The sequence below is a fragment of the Megalobrama amblycephala genome, linkage group LG14, assembly GCF_018812025.1.
Source record: "Megalobrama amblycephala isolate DHTTF-2021 linkage group LG14, ASM1881202v1, whole genome shotgun sequence".
NCBI classification, from domain to species: Eukaryota; Metazoa; Chordata; class Actinopteri; order Cypriniformes; family Xenocyprididae; genus Megalobrama; species Megalobrama amblycephala.
Window position 1 is genome coordinate 30,473,450 of NC_063057.1, and position 26,990 is coordinate 30,500,439.

At 38.6% G+C, this 26,990-nt stretch overlaps 1 protein-coding gene across 1 annotated transcript; it reads left to right on the plus strand.

Annotated features, from left to right (window-relative positions):
* Positions 1-26,990, plus strand: LOC125245118 (NACHT, LRR and PYD domains-containing protein 12-like). Its single transcript, XM_048155584.1, has 10 exons — positions 1-251; positions 4,484-4,646; positions 4,748-4,864; positions 8,830-10,728; positions 13,148-13,321; positions 16,073-16,246; positions 21,057-21,230; positions 25,488-25,661; positions 25,762-25,808; positions 25,890-26,990. The coding sequence occupies exons 2-10, from the start codon at positions 4,492-4,494 to the stop codon at positions 26,468-26,470; spliced, it is 3,495 nt and encodes a 1,164-aa protein (XP_048011541.1). The 5' UTR covers positions 1-251; positions 4,484-4,491; the 3' UTR covers positions 26,471-26,990.

A 26,990-nucleotide genomic window follows, 5' to 3' on the forward strand; every position in this document is an offset into this window, starting at 1 on the left:
TAAACATCAGTTCCACCTGTGTAAAGATGGCTCACACAGCAATAAAACACAACTCCCCTTAAGACCTGGAGAACATACTACAACTTCCCTACATGAACAATAAACCAGTTTAGAGTTATTGCATGTTTTCACATGTCTGGCGGCCGTTTATCTGATTCTCATATTTACCTGAAACAGTGAAAGAAATTTCAGAGTTGCTGTTCAACACGGCAGTGTGGAGAAGGAAACAGAAAGATCTACAAATATTTGAGGTGAGTGATTCATCTTTCTATAGTCATTTTTATGTATGTGTTGTCTTATGATGTGTCATTTGTAACATTCTGAGACTTTAATGCTGTGATGAAGTAATTTTTATCATTTTATTTAACCCTTTGTATGTCATGACGTATCACAGAAGGCTGATTATATGATTATATCATTATCATTAAAGATATCTTTAAAGGTAGTTTTATGTATAATAAGGATTTATATTAACATGACACATAATCTGATTCAGATCATTATTATTGTTATTATCATAGTGTTTTACTATGTTGAGTTGTACTGCACAATGAAAAACTAACAAAGATAAAACTTTTAGCAGCCGTACTTCAGTAGTCCACTGCTGCTGTTCAAATTGATTAGATCATCATAGCACATCTCAGCAGACTGTGATGATCCTAGATCAGGGTTTTTTCTCAACCCTGGGGTCCCTTCTTCATATGTCGCTTAATACATCTGAGATGATTTGACAGATGCCAGATCTTCTAATAGTGATAACTGAACTCTGGCTAATTTGGTTCTTCAAGCAAATTGGTTCTCCATTTGCGGATTGGATTGAAATATCTGGATTAAATTGTCTAAGATTACTGCATTCTCGTGTTCCCTGAAAAGTGCATCAGTGGCGTGCAGTGGTGTTCTGAAATGAGGAGGCACATTTTTTATGTAAATTCAAGTGCAGTACTCTTAACGTTGACACAACTTCCTTGTTAAATGAACATTACATTACATCAAAAAAAAAAAAAAAAAGAAAAGAAAAAAAGAAACCAAATACAATTCTATTTTGTAATTTTACAGTATTATAATAAATGTTCTATTTATCAAAACCATACAATAATTTAAACAAATTGTGTTCCATCAATTTGTGTATTGATGTTTTTCTTTTTAATAGTCATCTTAGGATATTTTGGATCATCAGTCATGCTCCGTAAACAATGTTTGTCACAGACACCAAGATGTATTTTTAATTTCACCATGCTGATTGCACTAAAAATCATGTTTTCAGTCCATTTTAAGTTTGATTTTGACGTGACATAAAGCGGTGATAACTAACTGGGTGATCGGTTTACTTTTCAATTAGTCTTCCCATTGACGCCATCATTTGTTCGGTGAAAGTGACGCGCGGAACGCGGGATTTATCACACAAACCAATCGTATCCAATCATAACCAATTACATCCAATCATAGCGCAATGAAGACATTGCCTCCTCTCACGTGACTTTCCCCCATTCATTCTCAAATACCCCCCGCACGCCGGGGGTCTGATGATTTTCTATGGATTCCTATGAGAGCAAAGGGAGGCATGACTCCTGCTGTAACTTTACCTGCGGGTGTCGCTGTTGGGCAGTGTTCCTTAAGAAATACGCGTGACTTGCGCTCTTTTTAATGTCATAATTTGTAATATTTGTGTTATATGTAATATGGATTATTTTCTCATCCTATTTTTTTTTGAGGAGGCACTGCCTCCCTTGCCTACTCGGAGGAAACGCTCATGAAGTGCATATATCGATTCTCGAAACCACAGTCAGCAATGCAGCGATTGGCTGGCGCCAAGATGGCAACGTAATGATGTTTTATTAACAAAATTTGGGAGGAGCAAGTTCAGATAATTAACCTAATTAGCACAGGTGGAGAGCATTCAGATAATCAACTCAAACAATGTCAAAAGGTATAAATTCAGCAGACTTACCTCTGATCATCTGAGAGTTTATCAGCATCCCTCCTCCACCCCATCTCCTCACTTCTTGTTCTATCTACTTTTACCACACCGGGGGGAGTACTCTGGGTTCGGGCCAAAATTCAGAGCTCGGAGCATCTGATGAACAACTTGATGAATTTTCTGGACCTTTATAAGGAATAATACACCATAACTGTACTCCAATACATTTATATTGTAATTATTCCAACACAAATTAATCTTTCAATGAGTAAAACTGGCTGTGTCTATAGTATTATAAACTACACAACATTATAATATTATTTTCCAATTAATTTGTAAATTATTATTATTATAAATTATTGTCCCTGAATAAGTAATTTAAGTATCAATTCAGTTTAAAAAGATGCAATCTAATTTTGTTTACATGAAATAAGCTGCTCCCGAGCAGGTTTAAGCTTACGGACCTGTTGCTATATTGTAACTGGTGAAACCTGTTTCACTTTTAATCCAGTAAAGCCAGCGTAGGAGGCAGGTATGCACAATGCAGTCATATTTTGTGTTTTGCTGCATCAGTATCGGTAGATTGTTGATTCACATGTTTCAGTGGTATACTGGAAAACAAAAAGTTTTAAAGGATATTATTGGCAAAAAGATTAAATATTTGCAAAGAGTCAATATTTACAGTGTTGACCCTTCTTCATAACCTCTGCAGTTCGCTCTAGCATGCTGGATATCAGCTTCTGAGCCAAATCCTGACTGATGGTGATCCATTCTTGCCTTATTATTGATTAGAGTTAATCAAAATTTGTGAGCTTCTGTTTGTCCACTTGCCTTTTGAGGACTGACCATATGTTCTCTGTGGGATTAAGATCTAGAGAGTGGCCTGGCCACGGATTTAATATTTCAATGGAATGATCTCTGAACCACTATACACTGCATGCATAATTATTATGCAAGTTGATTTTCAGATCATACATATATATATATATATATATATATATATATATATATATATATATATATATATATATATATATATATATATATATATATATATATCTAAAAAAAAAATCAGGCACATTTTACAAATTTCAAAGCACATCGATCTTAATAACTACTATTAATTTTGTATTAATTAATTTATAAGTGATATATAATTGTTCATGAAGGCTGGAAGTGAAAAACACCTTATATTCAGGTGTATATAATTATTAGGTATGTTTTCTTTTAGAGATAAAATGAGCCAAAAAAAGAGATTTAACTCAGATTGAAAAGTCAAAAATTATTAAATGGCCATGAGAAGGATGCAATAATGCAATACTAGAAATTGCAAAGTTAAGGCATGACTAATGGACAGTAAAATGCTATTGGGTCAGCAGGGTCATACACAAACCGGTGGAGAAGAAAAGACACATGTTAACTGAAAAAAAAAAAAATAATAATAATAATAATAATTAAGAAATCAGATCAGAAAATCAACTTACATAATACACCTTACATAATTATTATGCACGTAGTGAATTATCAATCTTGCCTTGTGATATGGTGCTCCATCATTCTGGAAAATGCACGGATCATCATCAAATTGTTCCTGGGTCGTTGGGAGAAGCTGCTCCTGCGGGACATTTTGATACATTTCTTTATTCATGACAGTGTTTTGGGCAGAATTGTAAGCGCCATTCCTTTGGATGAAAAGCAACCCCACACATGGATGATCTCAGGATGCTTCAATGTTGGCACGATATACAGGACGGAATGGACAGGCAAAATAATTAAATTATCAATTATTGTTTACTTACAAAAGATCTAAAACCCTGGCAAATATCTTAGATCAGATGCCACGTGTGATGACAAAAAAGCATACATTCTTCCACAAAATATATATATATATATATATATATATGTATACTGTATGTACCATTAACAAATGGAGGAGTGAAGGGCTAGAACCTTTAAAATTAAATTCTTCCTAACCCACACACAATTTTCAGCATATATGAGGAAATATAAGGTTATATTTGGGAAGCTACTCCAATTAACCAACTACACACTGGGAGCCTATTACTGGGGTATCACCTGTAGCATTCGAACACACCAGGCTTACAGGTTCAATTACAGCAGAGTCAGGTATCAGACATGGGTGGAGTACAAAAATAGCAAATTTTATTAAAGATAGCAGTGCAATCAGACAAGAACACTGCCACCAAACACAGAGAGAGTGAAGGGGAAATTAAACACAAACAAACACACACTTTACACAATATTCATACATATACCTGTAAAAGACTTCAATCAGCATGATATGCGCCTCCAAGAAACCCAGTTCTATGCGGTCAATTGCCCCAACAACTGGTTCACAAACAGAATGAACTACAAACCAGTTCAAAATAACTAACAATCTCAGCATTTACATAACTTGTCTTATATTTAAATATGTGCTGACTCTACCAATTACTTTAACACCCATTCTAAAACATTTGGATGGATTGCAGATTAATGGAACAGAATTGTCGGATCTTGAGATGCGTTTATTAAAGTACAAATTTTATATCTCCAAATGCACAGACTCTAAAATGAATCTCTATGGGGAGAGAGAGGAGCAGGATGTTGTTTACGACCAGAACCAGAGAGCAGCATCTTCAGAGCCCAGCTGTGTGTCTTTGAAGAGTGAGGAATCGATACATCAGCCTCCTAATCTATGTGATGGAACAGTGAACTCTAGCCCCAGGTAAGACAATAACCAGAACTGGAGACAAGACTTACAGTCAAGACTTAAACGTAAGTGAAAAAGAGAGATAATATGAGTTTTTGTTGTTTTCTCATTATCAGACAAAAGGACAGTTATTCAGCATCATGTCCAGCTGTATCCAGATCTACGTCTATGAGTAGAGATGAATCTAAACTTCACCCTGATATCAGTGATGGAGCAGTGATCTCTGACCCTGTGTGAGTACAAGCATGTTGGTGAATGAACTGCAGCAGTGAAATTAGACACCCACTGGTCAAATGTTGCTGCCCAAAAATGTCCAGAGTGCAAGAAAAACCTGTTTAATTAAATTCCGTGTCTGTTCTTCATACCTCACTTAATACATCTAAGATGATTTGACAGATGCCTGACCTTCTAATTGTGATAACTGATCTCTGGCTAATTTGGTTCTTCAAACGAATTTGTGGATTTGATTAAAATATCTGAATTAAGTTGTCTGAGATTACTGTGCATTCTTGTGTTGATTAGAAAGGGCAGATATATCGATACTCAGCAACGCAGGGATTGGCTGGCGGCAAGACAGCAACGTAATGACATCATATTAAAAAAGAACATCACATACCTGATGAAAAAAACTGGAAATTCTGGGCCTTTATAAGTAAACAGGAAATAGATAAATTAAATGTGCACTGTTTGTTACATGATTCACAATTATTTACATTATTTCCCAATTTCTAGTATTTACAGGCTTTACATTTTTATTTAAATATTGTATATAGCAATTGGTTTAATTTTACCGGTGAAGCATATTCATAATGTGACAGCATTAATTAGTTTCTTAAGGTTCAAGAATTTTTTTCTAATGTCACAGGAAGACAGCATTTTAATATCTGCATGTCCTGCACTGCATCAAGCCACTCCCATTATAGCTAAAAATTAATGCACAGCTTAGACTACCTAACCGTTACTGTGTGTACGATTCCAATAACATTATTATGTAATTATTCCCTCACAAATAAATCTCTCAATGAGTAAAACCATCTGTATTATGATAAATTATACAACATTATAATTATTTTCAAATTAGTTTTAAAATTAATATAACAGTAATAATAATAATAATTATTATTATTATTGTCCCTAGTTCAATAAGGTACTCTTGTAAGAAAGTAGCAGTGGCTGGCACAGACTTTAAGTATGACCTCTGCTTAAAAAGATGCACTCTAATCCTGTTTACATGAAATTAGCTGCTCCCAAGCAGATTTGAGCTTACATGTTGCTATGACAGCAACTCCAGGACAGTTTTTGAAGAACCTAACAATCCTGTATCATTTCAAATCATCAATAATGAAATCCAGCTAATTGAGTAATCCAGGTATGAAGAACGGACCCCTGCTCAGAGCTTCTGAAGCTCTGCATGCAATTCACTTAAACAAGAAGAGTGGTACACAGCAACACAAGGGCTGGTCTTCCTCCTCTGGGGACAGCACTTGCAAGTTCACAGCCTGGTCCTGAAAAGGAGTGGTGGGAACTTTGGGCACGTATCTGAGCTGGGGTCTCAGGATGACATGAGAAGTGGCTGGCCGAGCTAAAGGCATGACTCACTGACCAAAAATGCTTGCAGGTCCCCCACCCTCTTGATGGAAGTGAGCGCGATCAGGAGCACTGTCTTTAGATATAGGATCTTAAGTTCAACTGCCTCAAAGGGAGCTCTTTGCAAACCAGAAAGGACCACAGAAAGATCCCAGAAAGGGGATAAGGCATGGCCTGGGAGGATTTAACCTCCTGGCGCCTCTAAGGAAACTGACGACCAGTTGAGCTTTCCCAATGAATTCCCGTCAACTGTAATATGATGTGCCACAATTACAGAAACATACACCTTCAGGGTGGAGGGGGATGACCTCTGCTCCTACCCTTCTTACAGGAAAGAAAGCATGGAACCAGTGTCTCTTGGGGTCTTCCTGACGGGAAGAGCACAACTGAGTGAACAGACTGGTCAAATGTGTGCCAACACGTCCGAGCTGAGGGGGGCCTTGGTCAGGGAGTAAAAGAGCTGGCAGTGGGAGGACTCCCCAAGGAATCCCTAGGATGAACCATTCTTGGGGTGAACGCATGTGAGAATGTGTTTCTGCGTTAGCAGTTTGAATAGGAGCTTGTAAAGCTCCAAGTTCAAAACTCACAAATCCAAGATCAGTCATAATCATATAGTTAGCCCAGGAAGCATAGTGTCCCAAAGTAGAGACTGTAATTGAAGTGTGATAGTTACTTGTCTCCAAGGATATTGTGAAGGGATGGCCAAAGAGACTTGTAGATGCAACGCGTCCTTGAATCGCAACCTCTTGGCTCATGGCGAATGTGGAATGGAATGAGGCACACCCTGTTTGGCACAGAGATCGAGGAAACGGCTGTTTTATTAAAAATGTGGGTACCGTGGAACAGAAAGCAGAAAAAACAAGGATTCTCCACCCAGCCCTCCTCCTGAGGGACGACTGCATCATCTTCTAGTGGGAAGCTTGATGGGGTGGACAGGGATTTGTCTCTGGTCGTACTTGAGCAGATGTAGATGCCGACATGCCGCTGGGGACAGCCTCGGCAACAGGCAGACTGGTGGGCACACTTTCATTGCTTGGTGACTGGAAGACTGTAACCACTTAGCTCTGAAGCAAAATGTCACGGAATCACAAAGTCCAGAAAGCAAGATCCATGTGTAGCAATTTATTGGGAAAATCCAGAAACGTAATCCACAGACAGGCAAGGGTCAAAATCCATAAAGACAGTCCATACAAAAACAAGAAACATGAAAACCAAAAACCAAAACAGAGAACAGGGAAACCATACATGAAAACACCATAACCAAAGCAGAAACAACTGAGTATAAATAGACAGACACTAATGAGGAAACACAAAACAGCTGGGTGCAATGAAATGGGATAATGAGTCCGGGAAGTGTGTTATGGGTAATGTAGTCCAAGGGGAGAAAAAAAAGAGTCCGGGATGGAGTGCCCTCTAGTGGCTGATTAGGGCACTCTCACTAGTGATCATGACATTACCCCCCCCTCAAAGGAGCGGCTACCAGACGCTCCACCAGACAAAAAAAAAGCAAAAAAAACCCCCACAAAAACTCAGGAGGGAGGTGGACAGGAGGAGGATCAGGGGGAGGGATGGCGGGCCAGGTCCAGAGTCTCCAACTGAAGGCCAGGGGGGAGCAGACCATGGAGGCTCTAGTGGGATCGGGGTTCTGGCTAGTTGCCAAGAAAGTGCTGGAGGAACTGACCAAGCGGGTGCCAACAGGTCTGGGGTCCTGGCTCACTGCCAGGGCGGCGCTGGAGGAACTGACCAGGCGGGTGCCAGCAGGTCTGGAGTCCTGGCTGACTGCCAGGGCGGCGCTGGATGAACTGACCAGGCGGGTGCCAGCAGGTCTGGAGTCCTGGCTGAGTGCCAGGGCGGTGCTGGAGGAACAGACCAGGCGGGTTTCGATGGTTCAGATGGCCTGGGCGGTGGCGGCAGGGCAGAAGGCTTGGATGGCGGCGGCAGGGCAAACGGCCTGGGCGGCGGCGGCAGGGCAAACGGCTTGGATGACCAATGGTCCTCTGTGGCCGTATCAGGAAGAGCAGGCAGCTCGGTGACGGCATCCGTGGCCGTATCAGGGAGAGCGGGCAGCTCGGTGCAGCTCGGTAATTGTGATTTCACCAAGTAAGATATGTTCCTGGATTAACATTTGTTGATCCTAGAACATTCCAGTCAACCAATCAGATTTAAGGGACACGTTTACAGTTTGTCAAGTTTCAAATGATTCTAGAAATGTACAAAAGCAACTGAGAAAAACTGAAAATAAAAACAGTTTCTTAATAGATTCTGGCTTCAACTCTCTTCTTTGATACCCCCGTAACAGTTTATTTTTTTAATAAGTAAAGCGAGAGAGTCCTTTTTAGAGAGGAGTAGTATCATTTTTTTAGATATACAATGTAGTACAGTTTTAACAAACATGGAAAGTTTTTTTTGGGGGGGGGGATCTGTAATTTTAATAATAAATCTTATAACTAAATAATGGAGGTTTGGCATAAAAATAGTCTGGACCTGTTTTAAAGCTGTTAATTATGTCTCAATGAGTTCTGAGAGTAATACATGTGGCTTTACTAAAATATCTTGCTCCTCATGCTTTCATTAATTCATTGTGTTGTTCTTGTTTATGCTGTGTGGATAGAGACGTTCAGCCTGAAGACCTGCAGCAGAATTCTCACCAACCAGTAGATGATAAACTACAGAGAGTCAAAGACCAACACAAAACCAGAATGAAGAACAGGTATGAGAGCTTATTTGAGGGAATCAAAGTTCAAGATAATCAAACCCTGCTGAACAGGATATACACAGAGCTTTACATCATAGAAGGAGAGAGTGAAGTGATGAATGAAAAACATGAGATTTTACAGATGGAGAAAACACCCAGAACACACTACTCTCAAGACACTGCGATCAAATGCAATGACATATTTAAACCTCTACCTGAACCAGGATGTGAGGAGAGAGACAAAATCAAGATTGTTCTTACTAAAGGCATCGCTGGTATTGGAAAAACAATCTCTGTGCAGAAATTTGTTCTGGATTGGGCAGAGGGAAATGCCAATCAGGATGTAGATTTCATGTTTGTGCTTCCATTTCGAGAGCTAAACTTGATTCAAGATCATCAGTACAGTCTTCACAGACTTCTGCTGGACTTTCATCCTGAACTTCAAGATCTGCACTCAAATATTTATGAGAAGTGTAAAGTTGTGTTCATCTTTGATGGTCTGGATGAAAGCAGAATGAAACTGATGTTTTCAGACAGTGGGAAAGTTTCTGATGTAACTGAGACTTCATCAGTGGTTGTGCTGATGTCAAACCTCATGAAAGGAGAGCTGTTTCCCTCTGCTCTCATCTGGATCACCTCCAGACCAGCAGCAGCCAATCAAATCCCCTCCAAATACATCAATCGTCTGACAGAAATTCAGGGATTTGATGAGCCTCAGAAGGAGGAATATTTCAGGAAGAGAATCAGTGACGAGCATCAAGCCAACAGAATCATCTCACACATCAGAAGAGCAAGAAGCCTCCACATGATGTGCCACATACCTGTCTTCTGCTGGATCTCATCCACTGTGCTTCAAAAGATACTGAAAGAAGATCTGAGTGCAGAAATCCCTCAAACTCTAACTGAAATGTACATTCACTTTCTGCTGACTCAGATCAACATGAGAAATCAGAAGTATGAAAAGAGAGATCCAGAGAAACTCCTGCAGTCCAACAGAGAAGTGATTGTGAAACTTGCTGAAGTGGCTTTCAAACAGCTGATGAAGGGCAATGTGATGTTCTATGAGGAGGACCTGATTGAGAGTGGCACTGACGTCATTGACGCCTCCGTGTATTGTGGTATTTGCACTGAGATCTTTAAAGAGGAATCTGTGATTCATCAGAGAAAAGTCTACAGCTTCATACATCTGAGCTTTCAGGAGTTTCTAGCTGCATTCTATGTGTTTTACTGCCATGTAGTTAAAAATAAGGAATTACTGCAGTTTCTGGGTGAAAAATATAAATATGATCATGGCTCTGAATATTATTCTAATTGTGGTTATAATGAGCACATCTCTTATGAAGTTTCCCTGTATGAGCTACTAATATCAGCAGTTGATAAAACTCTTCAGAATGAAAATGGACACCTGGATCTTTTTCTGCGGTTCCTGCTGGGCATCTCGCTTGAGTCCAATCAGAGACTCTTACTTGATCTTCTGGTACACAAAGAGAACAGCTCAGAGACCATAAGAGAAATCGCACAGTACATTAAAGATGAAATAAAGACAAATGACAATCTTTCAGCTGACAGATCCATTAATCTGTTCCTCTGTCTGCTGGAAGTGAATGATCAGACTCTGTACATAGAGATTCAAGAGTTTGTTAAATCAGACAAACACTCAGAGGAGAAACTTTCTCCTGCTCACTGCTCAACAATCGCCTACATGCTTCAGATGTCAGAAGAGGTGCTGGATGAGTTTGATCTTATGAAATACAACACATCAGATGAAGGAAGACAAAGACTGATACCGGCTGTGATGAACTGCAGAAAAGCTGTGTGAGTATTCTTGCATCTCAGCTAAAAGATTTTTGGTTCCTAAAACACTCTGTTGGTTAGCTAGGAAAGTTTTCTTTACATGAATACAATTTCCTTCTAACATTCCCAGTACATTCTCAGAACGTTCTAAGAACATTTCCTTAACCTCTTCACTCTGATATTTACCCTGCTGTATGGAGAAAGCTAAAAAACAAATGTATGATTCTTTTATTTCACACTAAACTTACCTTGACTTAGGGAGCAGTTGTGGCCTGATGGTTAGAGAGTCGGACTTGTAACCAGAAGGTCATGGGTTCAAGTCTCAGCATCGTGGGTTCGAGTCTCAGTTTCCATTACTAGGAAATGTAGGTGGGGGAGTGAATGAACAGTGTTTATTTCACTCTCCTTACCCACAACTGAGGTTCCCTTAAGCGAGCAAGGCACCTAATTGCTCCCCAGGTGCAAAAATGGCTGCCGACTTCTCTGAGTGTATGTTCAGTACTCACTGTGTGTGTGCACTTGGATGGGTGAAACATGTCACCTTCCCTCTAATATTGTTAGTTATAAAATTGAATTATCTGATCAGTGGAATGGGTATTGACAGATATAATTTCTTCATTTTATTAAATGCAGTATTAACCCTCTGGGGTCTGAGGCACAAACTCTGCTACAATATGTAAGCAACATGTATATAAAATTTATTTATTTATTTTTTTTTTTTTTTGAGAAAATTATGCTTATGCATAAAGTATTTTGTTTTTTGTTTTTTTTTACTACAGGATGTTAATTTCCCCTTCTAAAATTTTCACTGGCCCCACCACAAAAAAGTTACTGTTTTTGACCTATGTAACCTTGTAAATAGTGCTTTAAGATTTTCAGGTACTGTTAACAGTAATATACAGGTAGGAAATATACAGAAATTGAATAAAATCAAATGTAAAATAACACTGTACAGTCTTCACTGTATAAATTCAATATACATTAATCCTTATTAAAGCTACAAAAGTTACTCAGTGAGTGATTTTCTCTTTTTCTTTTGTTCTTTGATTAACATTAATGAAATGCAGCAGCAGGTTTATTCGGTTTATTAGAAAAACACCAAATTTTCTTCCAACTCTTTACAGTCACTTAAGACTTTTTAAGCCGCTTCACAAGCCAAGTTTCTATCCAGTTTTTGCACCGTTTTTTTATCAACAGAGCAAATATGCGCAAAAAAATTCTGCAAAATTTGCTGTCCCAAAGATGTTTCCATCCAGTTGGCCTTTTACTGATAAAATGGTGTGTGTAATGACGTCATCCCTAAAAAAAAAAATGCATTGCCTCATAAGTTTTGTTATATCACTAAAAATATCTGGCCTTGAGCTGTTTACATACATAATTTTGCATATATCACAAATTCATATCTTTTGCATCCTATTTGTAAAAAGTACAGAGTAATGAGACAATTGAAATTCGCCAGTAGCCTACTGAGTATTTTTGTCTGACAGGACTTAACTGCCTTTATTTGACAAAGCGCAGGTTTGGACACAGAGTAGGAACAGGGTACATTATGTATAAGGCATGCATAAAACAAAGTTCAATACAAGAGATGCCAGACAGTAATAATTATACACACAATGTCCTGGGATGCATGCTTATTTATGGAACAGTTTGTCTATAAATTGAGGCTGAAGAGTGCTTTTACAGGCTTTGTGTCTTTCCTATTGCCTGATTCAGAGTGAATTTAGAGCAGAGCTTTGCATTCTTTTAAGTCATAAAACCATGACAACCAGAAGCCTTGTTCCATTTGGGGGGAGACCATAAAAAGAAAAAAAAAAACAATGTGTAACTTAGGCCCCAGTAGTTACACACAGGCTGTGCTGGAATTGGACACACTCAGTTTTTTTTATATATATATTCAAGATAGTAACAGAGTGGTATCATTGTTGGCTAGTTAGGTACCACAACTGCAATAAATTGTCTAAACTCAAAGAGCCACAATTTGTTACTCTGTGTAACTTTTAATAATTGTATATCAGCAATTAAAACAGCATATGATTACATATTGACAAATAAAATGTGCATATGGTAATGATTAATGAATTCAGTTTGAAGTAATTCTACATCGGAAGTACTACTATGCACTAATAGGTAGTGTCACAGTCAGCGGAGACTGCAGGTGGTGATTGCATGTGATGTCACTGGCAAAGGAAGCGTGACAGGCTGAGGGTCCAAGTCGGGAAGTGCAAGTCTGCAGCCATATTTCGTGTTGTGCTTGTTGTGCACCACACTTTCAGCTCACCTCAGCTCACCTTGTTTTGTTTGGGTTTTCATACAGCTGCTGCATCAAAAATGATCTGTTTTTGAGACCTTCATATCACATGGAATATCAGATATGTGATCAATAAAAGATTTCATTTTTATACACAGACTACAGAAAACATGTCATTCTCTGTTATAGACTTGCTGGATGTGGTCTCTCCAATCTGCACTGTGAAAGTTTGTCTTCAGCTCTCCAACCATCAAATTCCAATCTGACAGAGCTGGACCTGAGTAACAATGATCTGCAGAATTCAGGAGTAAAGTTGCTCTCTGTTGGACTAAAGAGTTCACGCTGTGAACTCCACATACTGAGGTTAGACTTTCACATTCACTCATTCATTGTCCCCAAATGTCTATGAAGGTGTTTCATAACTATGGCTGGCAGATACTTTAACCTGTGTATAACGTAGTATGTAAATATGCAGTGCTGTGAAAATCTACAATATCTACAATACAAAGACCTGCACATCACGTTGATCATTAGCAGGATACTTCAGCTATACTGGATTGTGATCATGCATATATATATGAGAAACTGTAGCATGATTCCATAGGCTTATAAACAAACAAACAATTTAGAAATGAAAGGCTTTTTTCCTACTGTTATGGAGGGACTGAGATGAGAGGCATTCAGATCCATCTGCAAAGTCTTTTATTTATAAACAAAGGCACAAGTATGATATGGGCAAGACAAAGAGCATTCCAGGGGCAGGCAAAAGTCAACAAATGGAGAATGTAATCCAATGGGAAAGGCTAGAGGGTAATCCAGATATCCAGGCTAGAGTCCAGGTGTGGGGCAGTCAGTATCCCAACAGGCAGAGACGAGAGGGATAATCCAAGGCGAGCAAGAGTCCAGGGCAGGCAGAGAACAGACAGAACACGAAAACCAGGCAAGGATCAAGACATGGGCAAGGAGCAAGAGCAGGACTAAACTAAGAACACTCGGAGAGGCTCCGTAAAGTAGCTATCAGCTAAACAGTGATATACACTAACAATACTCTGTGATCAGTGAGTTTGTAAGTCAGTGTTTTATAGTGCTTGTGATGGTGCTGATATCTTTCCATTTGAAATAGCTAAGTATTACTCTCTCAAAAACGTTTAGCACGTGTTTACTATTACAGCTCTCAAGGTTAACTAATTGTGAAAAGTGCTGCATTACATTTAGATCTATGGCATTATATTTAGATTGTGGCATGAAAGGTTGCAGTGATGAACAGCCGATCACAGACATGTTGTTGGGCGCATGAAAGCAGTGATCTCGTCATTGCAACTGATTTTCTGCACAGTAACAAATGCGTTCATCTTCACTAACAGTGCAAACACAATATAACTAAGAGTCGTTGAATAAAACGGGAGTTTTGGCACGTATCCAGTACTCAGTCACTGACAAACTCGTGCTGTTTGATTGACAGCTCCAGCGATTGCGTTCTTTGCGTCCAAAAAATTATAATCATCACCTTTATCTCCATACCAAACTCCCTGATGGCCAGACAGTGATTCATCTTTTATAAAACATCAATATATTAATGTCTGTGATGCTGAGAGCATGGAGACTGTTGTGTAGACTGTAAGTATTTTAAATGTTTAACTTTAAAATGTTAAATGTTTAATATGAATAAATAGCGCTCATAAACGGCTGTCGAGATGGCATTCTCAAGTGAAATGAGCCGGGGCTTGGACCCAGAAACGGCATTCCTTACGTCACGACTTAACAAGCGGATTTAAATAACAGACTATTTTTATCCTACTAAGAGAAACAATGTGAAGTTGCTTGTTTAGTCACTGGTTTGATTTACTGACACATAGACAAAGAACATCTGGCTGCACATGAATCATAACATCAGATCAGGCATTATTACAAGTTGTCACATTACTGTCGAGTCCATATCGTCAAAGTCTGTTTGCAAATCCTGCATCGAAATGCGACTGAATCAACAGTGAATTCAAATACATAAAGTTTAACTAAGACATTTACATTGTTGAAAATAAATAACCATATTCCCAGCATTAGGATCCTTTGAAAGGTAATGTTATTTTTTCCTGTTTTCCTCTCCTCTCCTCGTCATCTCACCAACACGCCAGTGGGCGGGGCTAACATTGCAATGATGAATTAGCCATTGATTTCTTCTGCTGAGGCAGGGTTTCACCTATGATAGGCAATTCCAGGATCAGTTGTTCGATGGGACTGGTGTCAATAAAAGTTTATATTGGACTAACAAGGAAGTTTTCAGTTTTAGTATGATGACCTCTTATATATCAAAAGCTCAATGAAAGGTTGATTTCTCAATTCATGACCCCTTTAAGTGTGGAAAAGGCCAGGACTGCTGATTGGTCCACAGGCAGTTTCTGCCTTGCACCCATCTTGAGACTAATCCCTAAGGCCCGAACCGCCATAAAAATTCCTTAGGAACCTTTGGATGCAGAAGTGGTGACTGATATAAAGAGAGGCCAAAATAATCTAAATCTGTTGGAAACCTTAAAAATGTAAACTACAACACATCCATTTCATACTTTTTAGGAACACTTTTGGTGCTCTAGGACAGAGGTCTTCAAACTTGGTCCTGGAGGACCACTGTCCTGCAGAGTTTAGCTCCAACCAGCTCCTACACACCTGCTTGAAAGTTTCTTGTATGCCTAGTGAGACATTGATTAGCTGGTTCAGGTATGTTTAATTGGGGTTGGAGCTAAACTTTGCAGGACAGCGGCCCTCCAGGACCGAGTTTGGAGACCTCTGCTCTAGGAGATCAGCATCCCACTGATCTTCATGTTCATAGCTGTTAAAATGGATTCTGGCTCATTTCCCCATTTGTGCACATATTTCTTTTTTTTATTTGTGTATAAAAAGTTTTTGAGAATTAAGAGGTTTAATATTGATGTTTTTCTGCAAACAGTTTGTTTAAAGTCACCATTATGGTGAAGTGTTCTCTAGTTGAGTACTTGGTCCTTGCAGTTGTTGAAAAAAAAAATTGTAGTGTTTGCAGAGAACATTTGTGCATTCATATGTGATCAATAAAATTTCATTGTTATGCACAGAATACAGAAAACATGTTATTCTCTGTTATAGACTTGCTGGATGTGGTCTCTCTGATTTGCACTGTGAAAGTTTGTCTTCAGCTCTACAGTCATCAAACTCTCATCTAAGAGAGCTGGATCTGAGTAACAATGATCTTAGGGATTCAGGGGTGAAGATGCTCTCTGTTGGACTAAAGAGTTCACACTGTCAACTTAACATACTGAGGTTTGACTTTCATATTCATTCTTTCAATATGTTCACATGTGTGTAAATAGTTGCAAAATCATCAGTGTTAAATTAACTTTTAAAGGGGACTTATTATTACCTTTTTTACTTATTGCCCTTAAACTGCCAAATACACATAAGGTTATTTCAAATGCAAACAAAGTTTACATAAACATAGTAAGTTATGGCTGTGAACGTAATCAGCTGAGAAAAAAGTCACATGTATATTGTATTATGTGTGTATTAAAGTGACTGCAGCCTAATTTGCAGTACCTGCTGCTGTCTGTGCTGTTAATTTAAAAATACTGTACAAATGCAAAATATCACTCACTGCTCTTGACTGAATAACTCTAGAAGCTTTAATAAGTATCATTGTCTTGAATGCTGCTGTTAAATGTTCTTGAAATGTAAAAGTAATTATTGAAAATTAACAGGTTTAGCTTTAGTTAATGTTGATGTTTCTGTTGAAAATGATAGATGTTTAAAAACAACTTGGCTGCTGTAACAGTATTTAGAAAACAATTATGTTTGTTTTTGCAATGGATCATCAAAATACACTTTGACATAATTATGTTTAGTTTAGATCAAACATGATGCGTTAGTTCTGGCAGGTCACGTTAGTCAAGCTTGCATCAGCTGACACTCAGCTGATTCACACTGATTCACACTGACCTATAGGAATGCAACACCTATCACCACATTCATATATATATATGGTCCATTCAGTATTAGCAGCTTTATCACATTGCTCAGGAGCTAATTACCCTCCTCCATCCCCAGGACTTGCCCTTCTGATATTTCTGTTGATCAGACTCAATTCTTCAATTATGTTGTTACATTAATTATTGTCATTAAGAAAATTAATGATATTGCAATACTTTGTTTCTGTTCTGTTTACCCTAAGGGGGGTTATCGCTGCTTTCCCTGCTCTTATCTATGCTAGGCTTCATGGATGGGCAGGGAGTTTTTGCCTAAAACAGAACCATACCGCCAATCCAAACTGTATGCCAGGCATTTTTGACGATAGTGATCCTGACAGAAATACAGTTGTGATCAGAATTATTAGCACTCTTGTTAAATATGAACAAAGAAGCCTATGAAAATTAATCTGCATTTTTAATTTTTAATTTTAAAAAAATGAATGAAAATAATAAAGTTGACAGTTCTCTGATGTTGGTTAATGGTGTCATGACATGACAATTATATTTTTAATCTATTAAGTGTTTTATTTTTAGAGTAATTTATTTTCATTTAAATTTTTTATGAATCCTGCAGTTCCTTCACAAACCCTAGTCTGGGAAACCCTGACATAATGTAATATTATACTATTTTATTCTTGTACAAGCTGACACTGTATTAAGCAATACATAAAGTATATCATGAAAATGTTTCTGAAACATTTGTGTTTAACAAATGTTGCATTTATTTCACTTCAGCTGTGATACAATATGAAAACATTGCTCAAGGGTCACTATGGGAAGCAGAAAGTGTCCTACTTCATGTCTCCATTTTCAGCTCCATGAAAGTGAACACACCTTATGTGTTAAAACATCAAACATAATATTCCAACAGAGGACGGTGGGAGGGGGCAAAACCTCCCAGGGTGTAACCACCAGCAGTAGAACCAGGTTGCAGGCCCATGGCAGAGTCAAGGGAGGGTTGAGCCATGGTGGAGCCTTGGAGGAAGTACCAGGTGGGCGCAGGGGAACGCATGACTGAGAGGGAGCTCTGGGGGTGGAGACCCAGGTGGAGCCAAAGAGACTGGACAACACTAAAGGTCCTGGAGACCAAGACAGAGCTGTGGGGATGAGTGGCCGAGGTGAAGCAAGGGTGCTGGAAGACTGAAGCGAAGTCCAACTGAGGACCAAGGTGAAGCCGGAGGAAAGGTGGAGCCAAATGGGGTGGAGGCATGAGTTGCAGAAGAATTCCCAGAAGTCCATGGTAAAGGCAAAGCGAAGACTGAACAAGGCAGAGCCAAAGGGATGAGGAAGCCCGGTGGAGCAGTAGGGACAACGTTCCCAGGTGGAGCAGAGGAAGTGAGTAACCAAGTGGGAGCCAACTGATCAATGAGCCAAGGTAGAGTTACAGGCTTGGAAATTCTAGGCAGAGTTAGAGAGTCGACACTCCAAGGCAGAGCTGGCAAACTGGAAGCCCAAGGCGGATCCATGATACTAGGTATGGACAGCATAGGAGGAACTGAAGGGGCCAGCAAAGTCAGGGCAAAAGAACTGGGTAGCACAGGCAGAGAGTTTAAAAGCAGCATCCTTGGTCAATACGGGACAGACAGATTTCAGGAACAGCCTCCTTTGCTGATATGGAACAGGTAGAGGAGGTGGTAGGGATTCAGGATGGGGACATCACACACCATACTAACTTGCTACTGGGGCGACAAAATAGGCATGTTGTTTATCCTTGCAAACTCATCAGGACTGGCCTCATGCAACAGCTCTGGCCCTGCCATCCTGGCGGGCTCCGGCTCTGTGTCTGTGGTGGGCTCAGGCTTTAATTCCACTCGGAGCATGGCTGAAGTGTTGGTGTACACGATGTGGACTGTGGTTTTGTGATCCTCCATCTCACTGATGCTAAAGGGGGATCTTCAGTGAAAAAGGACTCCGTTCACAAACTCCATGAATGTCCCTCGAGGACTGTCTCCAGGCAGGCATGCTTTTTGTCAACGGATTAAAACAAACAAATTATGTTTTATAAACAAAGTTTGGGAGGAACACATTGAAACGGTCTATCTAATCAGATGGAGGAGGAATATAGTTACTTCGTCAGTTTTCTGCATCCCTCCGCCACCCCGTCCCACACTCCAGGCTGGGGATATGGGGAGAACTCTGGGTTTGGGCTAAATTCCAAGCTCAGAGCCCTCAATCCCCTTGGACAGTACACCAAATACGCTTATTATATATATATATATTTTTTTTTACTCTATTCAGTCATTTGTAAATGTGAACTCATGAAAACCACTGCCACAGGTAATCAGACAATATTTATTTATTTGTTAAAGATTTATTTTTGGCGCCTCATCGTAGATTCAAATCTATAAATCAAAATGTATTGCATTTATGAAGAACAAGTTCAGCACCTAAGGCTTTATTGCTATTGCCTCAATGGTGTGCAGTGTCTTTTGGTGGATTAGGACTGTTTGTAATTTGGTCTTAGAGACTTAGGAGTCCTCTTGGCTACTCCTAACGTTTCACTGATTTAGGAGCTAGTTTTAGTGCTAAAATGCTTTGTGAAATACTCTTAGAGCAAAAATTTAAGACTCCTAAAATTAGGACTGACACACCCATTATTTTTAAGAGTTCCTCCTAAATTTGCAATTTAGGAGCTACTTTTAGCCTTAGTATGTTTTGTGAATACAGCCCCAGATTTTTATCTGTGATGACAATATAATGATTCATTTATGTAAAGACAAAATGTATTTAATAATGGAGAATAAAACATTGCAGTCAAGTTAAAAGTAATGTCCTATTGTCTGCGCCGATAGCCTTGTGGGCAGCTTGGGTGACCTGAGTTTGAGTTCTGGCTCGTGGACCTTTCCCGATCCCATCCCCCTTTCTCTCTTTCACTCGGCTTCCTGTCTACTCACTGTGCTATCATAATAAAAATGCAACAACGGCAAAAAATAAATCTTTCAAAATACATAAGGAAATAATGTTCAATTACCAGTGACAGTTGTTTTCACAAGTTCACACTTACAAGCTAAGAACTTAGCTAAGAACTTTTACTCTTATTTAGGAGAACTATTAGGTGGTAAGACAAAGTGTTTCGTGAATACGGCCCCCAGATCACCCATGACAGTATAACGGTTAAACTGATAGCACTAAAATGCCGAAACTGATCACAATTATTTTACTTATAAATATAATCTTGATTATTGAGCATGATTGCTGTCATTTGAGGAATTTCTTTTTGTATTTCATTAGAATTATTGCACTTTCCCTTACACGCACAAATCAAGAGAATGTTAATACATATGCATGTTTTATTTGACTCATTTAGTTTCCAAATTTCTAATATTTTTTTATAAATTAACACATCTCCTGCATAATGTAAAGTAACTCAAACATTTCTCTCGAAAGCTAAAACAGTGAAATTCCAATTAGTATTTCTAATATTTCTAAGGTATTTTAATGTTTTTCTGTTCTTTAATTGTAATGGTTTTTCTATTTGTTAATGTTTTTCTATTTCTATTGTCTACAAGACTATTTCCTATTTTCTAAACACACACACTGGTTTCCGACCAGTGTGAAATACTTATTGCTCAATCATATCATTTTGTGATCTGACTTTTGCTAATATTTATCATCTTTGATGGCACAAACTGATACTATAAATCAGTATGCTTATCTAGGTAACCAAAGCCAGTGCTACTTTAATGTCTCTTTTATAACATTGCGGGCTCATTCTCTCATTTCATACAAACACAACTGGTTTCATCTTGTGTCTCAATTATCAATAGTATTGAAAATGACCTCAGAGGACTTCAGTGTTAATATTACTGTAAAACTGATATAGTGTTAATTTAAGTTTGTAAAAAAAAAGTTTGCTTTAATGTTTTTGTAAAAGTCTTAAAATAATATACAGGTAATTTTTTTTTTACAACAAAATCATTTCACATCACGTTTATTTATTTGGTGAGTAGCGATCAAATAAGAAGGATAATGTACAGAAAGACGGTTTGATGACATAAACTCAGTTTCTTCAGAACCCACAAATCATTATGTCAGTCAGAATGTGTCATTAAAGTAATTTAATAGGTGCTGTGAAGAGGTAATTACTTCCTGCTTTTTTTTTTCTTTAGATTGGTCATCTGTAATTTCACTGGTCAGTGCTGTGGAAGTTTGTCTTCAGCTCTACAATCATCAAACTCTTGTCTGAGAGAGCTGGACCTGAGTAACAATGACCTTCAGGATTCAGGAATAAAGATACTTTCTGATGGACTGAAGAGTTCACACTGTCAAATAAACATACTGAGGTATTTAACACAGATTTGATTTACTCTGATCATACCAAACATATTATTTTAGTCCCTCTCTTGGTTATTTTGTTGCTTGCAATGTCTCATCCGGTAGCTTTATTTGTTGTAGTCCAGGAGTGCCAAGCTCAGTTCCTGAAGGGCCACAGCCCTGCAGAGTTTAGCTTCAAATTTAATTAAACACAGCTGATCCAGCTAATCAAGTCTTGCAGCTCTCCAGGAGCTGAGTTCAGAGCCAGTGTGTCTATAAGTGCCTATGGCAGATGCCTGGGGCAGTAGCAGAGTCAGGTCGGTTATCACCCCAATAGTTATTCTATTCAAAGCCCAACACGCCCTTCTGAAAGGTAGGCTTATGCACATAAAAGTGGAAGAGAAGTCATGTAGCTCACCTTATTGTATGTGTAATATTTATATATGCCATATATTAAATATTTAAATCCACTATTAAGAGCTGTGCACACGCAAGTAATGGGATTTTGAGGTGTACAAGCACCATTTGCACAGTCACTTTGCCACTGCTATACCTACCACCGATTTGCCATTTTCAATGTGTCTCTTATTGAAAATGAACTAGAGGTTTGGGCTTTCAAAGCCCAGTGTGAAACTGTCTTTATGTTTAAGTGGTACTGCTGCCAATAAATTTGACATTGTATACTCAAACACTGCGTCTAACAGAGATGATATTTGAGGATGAGTCAAACACAGAGAAGCTACCACATTCTGCTCACTCACTGCAGTACTACTGGAACTTCCTGCTTCCTGAACTAACTGGTTGTCTGTGACTACGTTTTAATATTAAAGTCCTCACTAGAGTAGACATAAAAAATAATAAATCCTATGTAAAATCAAAATAAATTTAGATCTGTCAGTAGAGAATAAACTCAAGGTCCAATTGCGAGTGCAGAAAATAGTTTATTAAATGAGAAATAAAGCAAAAGCAAAATGATCAGAAGTAGTAAGCATCCGTAGCAGACACCAGTCTCACAGAGACTGAGAAGGAAGAAAATCCACACCAAACTGGTAGGTCCACACATAGCTGGTAAATCCACACAAGGCAAGTAGCTCCAAATAAAGCAGGTAAATCCACACTAGGCAGGTAAATCCACACAAGACTGAATGCAACACAGGAACAGAGAAGCTGGTGAAAGCAACAAACAGGATATGAGCAAACAACGATCTGACAACAAACACAGCAAAACGCAGGGCAGATATAGGAGTGGTAATGCACAGCAGGTGCAACCACTCCAATTAACTTGTTAGGGCCAAGGTTGCTTGGCAACGCTAACAAGCAATCAAACAAGAGACAACAGTAGACAGACATGCAGAGATGAACACATAGACCCAACAACCGTGACAAGATCAGCACAACAGCAGTCTTTTGCCTAGAGCAGCAGTTGCGCTTGTGCCGGCCCTGCCCTACTCTAGTTTAACTGGAAAAATGTGTTTGGGATTTTAACTGCATAACCAAGCCACATATTTTGGATTTCGGCAAAATTTGCTGCTTGCAGATGAAAACAGAGATGTGAAGTTGGACACTTTCAGCTTCCCGTAGTGACAGTTACACAGAGTTCAAGTACTTTATCACAGATGAAGTGGATTACTTGAATATGTGTCAAACACACAGATGTTTTCATGAAGCAACAGAAAAAACTTTTCATTCCTTATTTTATGTACTGCTTAACGAAATTGCCTAATATTTCCCTGATTTATGAGACAACGCTTCCCCAACATTGACGGAAATTTCCGGCTTTCCATGTTTTCACTGTTATACGGTAGGGGGCGCTATTACACATTCTGAAGGAAATGTACAAGCTTTCGGTGAGTTGATGGACTCAATCTACTCAAATTATATACTACATTTGTACTAATACTACAGCAAACACGCTCCCTCTGGATCTCTTAGCGTTTTCTACTATACAAACACTATACAAATGTTATAATGCGGCTACAGCAGAAATCAAGGCTTCATCGGGACAGCAAAGGGCGGTTTGTTTGAGGTGTTTGCAATCGGGTTGAGGTGGTATCGGAGCGATTGTTTTAGTACGGATCTCCACCTCTGAGTGGGGAGGAAGCTTGATGGATGTCTTTGTATATCTTAGATCAACAGCTTTTATTGTGGTCATCTCTTCATCATCCATCAACATTAACATGTTTTCCAGATTTTTTGAATAAGTTGTATAAATTATTTTTTAAAGGGGTGATGAACTGAGAAATAAATTTTTCCTTGAGCTTTTGACATATAAGAGGTCATCATACTATAAGAATATCCTGTAAGTTTTAGAGCTGAAAACTTCCTTGTTAGTCCAATAAAAGCTTTTATTGACACCAGGCCCAGCGAACAACAGATTTTTCAAAGTGGGGATCTATGACGTCAAAGGGCAGCAAGCACTGCCTCCGCAGAAGAGCAACGCCTACTTCTTCACTGCCTGTTTAGCCCCGCCCACCGATTCACGCATGACATGCATAGAATAGGTAGTCTAAAGGCTGATTTATACTTCTGCGTCGGACCTACGCAGAGCCTCTGCGCCATAGGCTATGTGTATGTTTTCATTTATACTTTCATAATAACCACGCATAAATGTTATTTCTTCAAAAATACAAACATGTACATACATGTTCCTCACATATTATGGTAGCCTAGTTTGCGCTGAATACAGTGTAATGACACTTTTTCCATTAATATGTTTATGAACAACTGAAAAAAGCACAAATGTCAGGGCATGTCAAAACTTCTCCAGGCCCCAAATCAGCCTCAGACTCCAGAGGGTTAACCTTGAGAGCTGTAATAGTAAAAACGCACTAAAAGAGAGAGTAATACTTGGTGGTAACACTTTAGAATACTAATCCTTCATTAATGAATAACTACACAGGAACAAATGAGTAATGCATTATTAACACTATAGTAACTACTATTAACTAACAAGTAACTCTGATTAATGAATTAGTAAGTAATAGTGCTCAGTTAAAGGTGGTAGTTCACTATTAGCTAATCAGTAACTACTGTTTTTTTCATACCTCCCAGAGAACTACTAAGAACTACTATATACATGTTCGTAATTAATGTGAATAATGAATAATGTATAATTAATTCTAGAGTAAAGGCCTTGGTAACCCACTAGTAATGACTGAAGTATTACCAATTACTTAAGAAGGAATTACTAATAATTTGGATCAGTATTCTAAAGTGAAAAGCATGATAACTCTCTAGTAAATACTGAAGTCTTTGTAAATTTTTGAGGTTTTTGTAAAGTATTGGATAGTAATAACTCAAGAGTTACTATATAACTCTAAAGTAACTACTTCTAATTTGGATCAGTATTATAAAGTGAAGATCATAGTAACCTACTAGTAATTACTTAAGTGTTACTACATCCTTCTAAAGGACCTACTAATTATTTGGATCAGTATTCTAAAGTGAAGATCATGGTAACCCACAAGTAATTACTCAAGTGTTACCAAATATATAATAAGGAATTACTGTACAAAAACATACAAAAACCTCAAAAGTTTACAAAGACTTCAGTAGTTACTAGAGAGTTATCATGTTTTTCACTTTAGAATACTGATCCAAATAATTAGTAATTTCTTCTTAAGTATTTAGTAATACTTCAGTCATTACTAATGGGTTACCAAGGCCTTTACTTTAGAATTAATTATACATTATGCATCATTCATGTTAATTATGAACCTGTATATAGTACAGTAGTTCTTAGTAGTTCTCTGCAATCTCTGGGAGGAATGAAAAAACAGTAGTTACTGATTAGTTAATAGTGAACTACCACCTTCAACTGAGCACTGTTACTTACTAATTCATTAATCAGAGTTTATTGTTAGTTAATAGTAGTTACTAGAGTGTTAATAATGCATTACTCATTTGTTCCTGTGTAGTTATTCATTAATGAAGGATCAGTATTCTAAAGTGTTACCCACTTGGTTATTTCAAATGAAAACATGCTAGCCAATCACAGCAGTGGGCATTTACACTGAAGTCTCACAGCAGACACGCCCCTTAAAACGGAGAGATTCAAATAAGAGGGCTGAAACCAGGGTAGCAAAGATGCCTTTTATTTCTAAATTATGACCACCTTTGATCTAAAAAGCATACTAAAATTATAAGTGCACCCCAAGAAACATTATAAAACAATAAAACAACCCAGTTCATAACTTTGTTGGTCAGTGATACTGAATACAAGTATTATAGTGCATGTTTGATTGCCAATCTAATGTTACGTGGACTGTTGCTGTGTGTGTTTGTAGATTGTCTGGGTGTATGTTGACAGAGGAAGGCTGTCGTTATGTGTCTTCAGCTCTAAATTCAAACCCCTCACACCTACGAGAGCTGGATCTGAGCTACAATTACCCAGGAGATTCAGGAGTCAAGTTACTTGGTGATACACTCAACCATCCAAACTGCACACTGGACAAACTAAAGTATGTTGAGCTGGAAGTGTCACACTGCTTCATGTGTATATTTACTGACTATATCAGATGTGCAGAACAATGTGACTCTGACACTGTGTTTGTTTTATAGTGTGGATCATGGAGGAGAGTTCAGGATTACAACAGGACTACACAAATGTATGTCTACACAACCACATATACACACTTTCAGTAATTGTTGTTATTTTGTGTGATAAATGTCTCTCTTTTTGTGTTTAGATGCCTGTGATCTCACACTAGATCCAAACACAGCAAACACTTGTCTCATTCTGTCTGAGAAGAACAGAAAGGTGACATATGTAAGAGAAAAACAGTCATATCCTGATCATCCAGAGAGATTTGATGAGTGTCATCAGGTGTTGTGTAGAGAGAGTCTGCCTGGACGCTGTTACTGGGAGGCTGAATGGAGTGGACATGATGTTGATATGTCAGTCACATATAAAAGAATCAGCAGGAAAGGTGGGAGTGATGACTGTTGGTTTGGATCCAATAAAAATTCTTGGAGCCTGATCTGCTCTAATTTTGGTTTTACTGTTCGTCACAATAATAAGTTCACTGTTACACGTGTCCCTTCACACTCCTGTAGGAGAGTAGGAGTGTATGTGGATGTGCCGGCCGGCACTCTGTCCTTCTACAGTGTCTCTGATACACACACACTCACACACTTACACACATTCACCTCCACATTCACTCAGTCTCTCTATGCTGGATTTACGGTTTTTGATGGTTCCTCAGTGTTTCTGTGTGAGATTGAAAAACCTGTGAGCAACAACAGAGACGTAACACACACAACAGACTGAAAGAGATACTTTCACTTATATATACACTCACCTAAAGGATTATTAGGAACACCATACTAATACTGTGTTTGACCCCCTTTTGCCTTCAGAACTGCCTTAATTCTACGTGGCATTGATTCAACAAGGTGCTGAAAGCATTCTTTAGAAATGTTGGCCCATATTGATAGGATAGCATCTTACAGTCGATGGAGATTTGTGGGATGCACATTCAGGGCACGAAGCTCCCGTTCCACCACATCCCAAAGATGCTCTATTGGGTTGAGATCTGGTGACTGTGGGGGCCATTTTAGTACAGTGAACTCATTGTCATGTTCAAGAAACCAATTTGAAATGATTCGAGCTTTGTGACATGGTGCATTATCCTGCTGGAATTAGCCAGCAGAGGATGGGTACACGGTGGTCATAAAGGGATGGACATGGTCAGAAACAATGCTCAGGTAGGCCGTGGCATTTAAACGATGCCCAATTGGCACTAAGGGGCCTAAAGTGTGCCAAGAAAACATCCCCCACACCATTACAC